The following is a 6765-nucleotide window of genomic DNA, read 5'->3' as shown; positions in this document are numbered from 1 at the left end:
TTATTAAACACACGTGTGAACCTCCTGGGGCTCCAGTTAAATCATAAACATGATGTGTGTCTATTTAGATCCAGCAGCAGGATGTCAGACTCTGATGAAGGTAAAACATAAACACACATGACACATGTTTAAATTGATTATTTTACACTCCATGTACTGACTGTGCTTTGTGTGTCAGATGACCAGAGGAAGGCAGAGTGTACCCACAGGTGAGTCTACCTGTCTGTTATTCTCATTATTAAAATTCTAAAAACACTGTCATGTGTCGAGATTCCTGTGTCCACCAAACTCTAATTTTCTGAGTATTTAATAACATTACAACATTGTATGTTTTATGTGTTCTTCTTTGATAATACAGATGTTATCAGCTAAGTTAGCACAGTAGGAACCTGAATGATCTGAGTTTGTAGTTTTGTACTTTGTGTGATATACACCAAGCTGCACAGGTGATATCTGTAGACAGGTGACCTCTGTAGAGTGTGTTTTCTTGACTTTTTGGACTTTTACTGGCCCTGAACTGTGTCCAGAATTTGTAAAAACTGTGGTTCCTGATCTAAGCACACCACCTGAGTCCACACTGGATTCACTGCTGTAGCACACCTGTAGTGTACATAATGGGAGATAAGTGTTTCTATAGGCCTGTCAGTTTATATCAACTTAAATATGGATTATTGATCAGTGGCAGATTAAAGGTGTTCTGTGACTGACAGGATGTGGGTGGAGTCTCAGCCAGGTCCGTCTAGGTGTCAGCCCAGCAGACAGGGATACTGTGGATACTGCAGAGTCCTGTACAACAACCTGGACCAGGTACAGACACCCTATATTCATGAGTCTGAACTGCAGCATGTGGCCTGAGCTGTCCAGTCAGAATTAATGAACTGTTAATGCCATCATTTATCTGCCATCAATCATTCATCTTTCTCAGCACCTCTCCAGTCTCAGACACTTGGATTCTGTCCGGGCGTCTTCCAGAGGCTCCAGCGTCATCTCCTCCACTAGTAGCAGTAGAACCAAACTAACCCTCCTCGAGCGCTTCCTGCAGGATGTCCTGCAGCATCACCCGCATTGCTACAGTGATCCCAGGTAACTAAAGCAAACATACCTGTTTGGTGCATGGCATCAGGTGTTGTGAACAAACCCACCTGTCCTCCTGCAGTGTGTAAAAAAAAACTGTATGTTTACATTTTTGTCTCAGACCCACCCACGCTGACCTCCCATCAATCTCTGCCCCCCCGTTGCCAAGGGCAGAGCTTGATGAAGTTTGTGTCTCTGATGACAGCCGGTCACTAGGTACGCGAGAGCACCTGCCCAGTTCAGAAGACGCATCATGTCAGCCAGCCAATCGGCATGAAGATGGCAGCAACCGTAGCCATTCAGGGGCCAATCACAGTCAACAGCGGCTGTCTGCACCAATCAGAGAGCAGGAAGAAGGAGAACCCACCCCCACAGGGCACACATGCTCACCACAAACACAAGTCCCACTTCCCCAGACTCAGGCCCCACCCCCTGTCCATGGAAAAGCACACAGGAAGACCAACAGGAGAAAAAACAGCGACTCCTCTTCCTTACCGCCCCCCAGCGGTCCTGGTCCAGGCACTGGTCACCTATCTTACACAGAGGTGAAACCCTGTGTAAAACTGAGCCCTAGCCCCAGTCCAGGACCTAGTCCCAAGACCCCCCAAGAGATGAGGCCCTGGCTAAGTTGGCAGAAGGAGCGGAGGGAGGCTCAGAAAGAGGAGGCGTTCTCCTCGGACCGCAGTGACCCTCTGGACCAGACTATTGAGGAGGTCAGTGTCTTCACACCAGTTCATAAGTAAGCTTGGTCTTAGAGGTAATAAATTAAGTTTAGACAACATGTTATGTTCACAAAACTTACTATGGTCTTTATGCTGTTTGCAAACATTATGGGTCACATAATGTTGTGGGTCCAAGTTGTGTCTTCACACATTAGCTTCAGTTAAAATCTTGTTTACACAAATTATCTCATTCACAGAAGTTATCAACATTAAATAGTTTTAAGGAGACGCTGCATAACGGCACGTCTGCAGTAAGACTAAAGTACCGCTGAAGAATAAAGTAGATTTGCTGATTCTGTCGGACCTCAGGTAATCCAGGCGTGTTGTTATGGCATCAGTTCCACTCCCTTCCAGCAGGAGGAGACGGAGAGCTTTCACTTCAGCCTCCCTGTCTCCATGGAAACACACAGTGATGACTGGGACTCACCTGTTCAGGTACTTTGCTGAGAGCTGGTGAATGTTACTGAGTCATTTGTGTGTGAGACATAAAGCTGTAACTTTTCTCTGCAGGTAGTTTTCCAGCAAGCTCAGACACTCAGTGGCTCACAGCCCGCACACACACCTGTCCAGGTGAGTCAGACGGAGAGGCAGGACCTGAGCCTTCTGATGGACGTTCAGGTGGACCTGGAGGACCAGATGTACTCTTACCAGCTTGATTCCGCCCTTCACAGTGAGCAGCGAAAAGGGGGTGGAGCCAGACAGGGCCCGGGTTTCTGGACTCTGCCCATAGAGGAAGTCCTGCCAGCCCCAGCACATATCCCAGAATCCTTCAGGGGGAAGAGCTGGGCCCAGATCGAGCAGGAGGATGAAGAGAGGGTGGAAAAATTGGTCCGACAGTTCAGACAAGGTAGCTTCATCAGCTACTTCGACAGCGAGTCTCTGGCCAGGTAACATACCCTCTCAGATATACAGGTACATACATATACTGCAGTATTCTATGCACACTAGAGTGACACATATAGATACACAGAGTAAAAATACTGTAACATAAACAATATATGTATAAAATTTCATGCTAATAGTTAATTTGCTGCTAACTGAGTCTCCAGTTCTCTGTTACTTGACTGCATTTAGGATTACCTGAGAAAATAAAGAGATACTGGCAGACTGTCAAACTCTCACACTGTAAATACTTAAACCTCTTTTATACAGATAACGTTATGCAATTATAGTAACAGACAGTGTAACTTGAGCATGTATAATAACATCTGACTATAGTATATACAACAATTATAATGTGTTTAATATTAATGGCAGCATATATATGCTCATGCTTATGTTAAATATGGACGACAAGAACTATTGACCATTGAGTCAAGAAAACTGTATTTTTAACTGGAACAAAAATCTGCAGATCAGCTGCAGAAAAATTGGAAAGATGCAGAAAAATATTCGAGATAGTTGTGTTATGGTATTTACGGAGACGTGGCTTAATTCTAAAATCCCGGCGGAGGCTATTGAGCTAGCGGGCCGCTTAGTACACCGAGCTGACAGGACTGCAGACTCTGGTAAGAGCAGAGGAGGGGGGCTTTGTGTTTACACGAATAACAACTGGTGCACAAATGCCACAATAATGAACACTTATTGTTCTCCTGACCTGGAGTACTTAGCTTTTAAATGTCGCCCCTTGTATTTACCTCGAGAGTTCACTGTTATGATAATCATCGCCATCTATATACCTCATAAAGCTAACACCAATACTGTTCTGGGCTATTTGCTAACTGCCATTAGCAAACAACAACGAGCCCATCCAGATGGAGTGTTCATAATAGCGGGTGATTTTAACCAGGCCAATATGAAGACTGTCCTCCCTAAACTTTACCAACATGTCCACTGTCCCACGAGAGGAAAAAACACTCTGGACCATGTTTATAGTAACATCAAGCATGGGTACAGGGCTACACCTTTACCCCACCTGGGACAATCTGACCACATATACTTGTTTTTGACTCCAGCATACAGATCCCTTGTTAACACTGTCAAACCAACTGTTAGAGAGTTACAAGTGTGGCCAGAGGGGGCGCTGAGCAGCTTCAGGACTATTTTAGGCATACTAATTGGACATTGTTTGAGGCGAACAACATTGACACCTACACCTCAGCTGTACTGTTTTATGTCAAAAACTGCATGGATAATGTCATCATTACCAAACAAATATGGGCATGCCCGAACAACAAGCCCTGGATGACCCGTGATGTGTGCCTCTTGTTAAAGGCCCGGAATTCTGTTTTTTATTCAGGTGACACACAACAGTACAGTGAAGCTAGAGCCAACCTGAAGAGAGGCATCAGGAATGCTAAAGCCATGTATAGGTGGAGGATTGAATATCATTTTGAAAGCTTGGATCCCTGCCGAGCATGGCAAGGTCTGCGACACATCACTAGGCATAACGACAGCAGCAGCGACTCCTTAGCAGAGCAGCTCAATCATTTCTTCATTCACTTTGATGTGGAAGCAGAGGTGATGGCCATCACCTCAGTTCCAGTTACAGACAACCAGCCACTCATCCTGCAGCCTGCTGATGTGAGACCTACCCTCTAGAATATCAACATCCGAAAGGTGGCTGGCCCAGATGGAATCCCGGGATGGGTTTTCAGAGACTGTGCTGCAGAGTTAGCAGCTACGGCTATGGTTGCTATATTTACTAATATCTTCAACCTGTCTCTGCTGCAGTGCTCTATTCCTACCTGCCTGAAGGCTTCCACCATAGTGCCAGTTCCTAAACAGGCTGTAGTGACATCCATAAATGATTACAGGCCAGTGGCATTAACACCTGTAATCATGAAATGCTTTGAGTGGTGCTAAATCACATCAAGGCTGACCTTTCACCAGCCCTTAACGCCCATCAGTATGTATACAGGAGCAATAGGTTAACTGATGATGCCATAACCACCACCTTGCACACCGTTCTGCACCATCTGGAACAACCGGGGACATATGTACTGTTGTTTGTGGACTACAGCTCTGCTTTTAACACCATCTTACCCAGCAAGCTGCTCCTCAAAATGTCCAGTTTGGGCATACAACACAACATCTGCCTGTGGATAAAAGACCTTTTAACAAACAGGCCACAGTCAGTCAGGATGGGTTATCATCATTCCTCCACCCTGACACTGAGTGCTGAGTCCCTTTCTTTACTCCCTGTACACACAATTGTACCCCGTCACATAATACCAATGCCATTATTAAATTTGCAGATGACATGGAAGGATGAATCTGCCTACAGGGAGGAAGTTCAAGGGCTGACTGCATGGTGCAGGGAAAATAATCTCACACTCAATATCAAAAAGACCAAAGAGCTGATAATTGATTTTAGGAAAAATAAGGAGGTACACACACCACTGCACATCAATGGTGAGGAGGTAGAGAGAGTAGCAAGCTTTAAATTTCTGGGTATCTCTCATGGATTGTTAATACCAATATGCTGGTCAAAAAGGCACAAAAGAGGTTATACTTCCTAAGGACAATTAGGAAGATAAATCTCTCACAACACCAGCTTAGCACCATTGAGAGTGTCCTGACGCATGGCATCCTGGTGTGGTATGGGAGCAGCTCTGCAGCAGATAAAAAGGCTCTGCAGAGAATCGTCAAGACAGCAAACAACATCACAAATTCCCAACTTCCAACCTTGGATGACATCTTCAGTTCTCGCTGTTTGCAGAAAACTCATCAGAGACTATTTTCACCCTGCTCCTCACCTTTTTGAACTGCTGCCTTCAGGTAGATGATACCGATCCATTAAGTGTAATTAATTATTAAGTGTAATTGCTCACTAAAGTGTATATGTTGGCACTGAGTGTTGCTTTTACCATATTTATTCACGTATCCTGAAGTGCATCTAAATTTTGTGGTATATTTTTTGTACAATGACAATAAAGTATCTATCTATCTATCTATCTAACATATAGTCTGATGTTCTGTAACATACACCAAACACACATGAGTTTACATAGTAATACATACTGTATGTTAACATATAGATGTATATTGTGATATTCACATGCATAATTTAACACATATGCAAATATACTTTCATTCTAACATATATTGCAGAATATATCCTATGGTACCGCCATACGTACAGTATCATATATATTAATACTCTTAATATTAATGTTAATAAGTAATAGGTTTTGTGTTTCTGATTATGTCATAACTGTCAGGTATGGTAGGAGGAGCCGAAACAAAAAGGGGTTTAGTGAGAACAAGGAGGCGCAGCCACACACAGGTGTCCTGCCCTTATTGGACCAAGCAGAGCATGACTCTGTGTATGTGAGGAGGAGGAAGAGGCGGGGCTTCAGGATGGCATCCAGGTGTCAGGTGAGTCAAATAGTTTTCAGTTTCCTTATTTGGTGATTCCTCTTTCCTCATTTGACCCGGGAGTCATACAGATCCACCATCTTGAAGGACGTCCCTAAATACTTATTTGTGTGAAGAGGCTGCCTTGGGGAGACATGAGTGAAGACACAGGGTTCTGTACTTCTCTGAACTGATCCAAGATCTGTTGAGCAAATATTAGTTAGCGGTCAAACATTTCAGAGGACAATACTTCACCAGTCTTATCACCAGAACCTACCTCAATTACAGGGATCTTATCACTGTTTTAAAGGCACAGCCAGCAATTCTAGCAAAACAATGTTTACATTCAAATAAATCAAATTTTATTTGTATAGCGCCAAATCACAACAAAAGTCATCTCAGGACACTTTACAAAGTAAGGTCTAGACCTTACTGTTATCAATATTATTACATAGGGAAAACCCAACAAATCCCCCTTGAGCAAGCACTTGGCGACAGTGGGGAGGAAAAACTCCCTTTAACGGAAGAAACCTCCGACAGACCCCGGCTCTTGGTGGGCGGCCTTCTGCCTCGACCGGTTGGGGTGAGTGGATAGAGGAGAGACAAAAGAAGAAAAGCAACAAGACACAACAATCAAACACTGATCAGGTCGATGTGGCCGGTGACTGCT

General features: G+C 44.2%; 1 protein-coding gene across 2 annotated transcripts in view; it reads left to right on the top strand.

Moving 5' to 3' along the window:
- zdbf2 (zinc finger, DBF-type containing 2) overlaps positions 1-6765 on the top strand; it is a 15338-nt gene that overhangs the window by 3262 nt on the left and 5311 nt on the right. For both annotated transcript variants that reach the window (XM_020619132.1, XM_020619133.1), the window contains exons 3-10: positions 69-100; positions 179-209; positions 711-807; positions 926-1083; positions 1196-1787; positions 2106-2231; positions 2307-2683; positions 5960-6116. In XM_020619132.1, the coding sequence (XP_020474788.1) occupies positions 82-100; positions 179-209; positions 711-807; positions 926-1083; positions 1196-1787; positions 2106-2231; positions 2307-2683; positions 5960-6116 (1557 nt within the window). In that variant the 5' untranslated portion in view covers positions 69-81. The remainder of the gene's footprint in view (positions 1-68; positions 101-178; positions 210-710; positions 808-925; positions 1084-1195; positions 1788-2105; positions 2232-2306; positions 2684-5959; positions 6117-6765) is intronic.

This window comes from Monopterus albus, unplaced genomic scaffold (genome assembly GCF_001952655.1).
Source record: "Monopterus albus unplaced genomic scaffold, M_albus_1.0 scaffold215.1, whole genome shotgun sequence".
Taxonomy (NCBI): Eukaryota; Metazoa; Chordata; class Actinopteri; order Synbranchiformes; family Synbranchidae; genus Monopterus; species Monopterus albus.
Note: the sequence above shows the minus strand (reverse complement) of the source record. Positions and strands in the feature narration are given on the sequence as shown.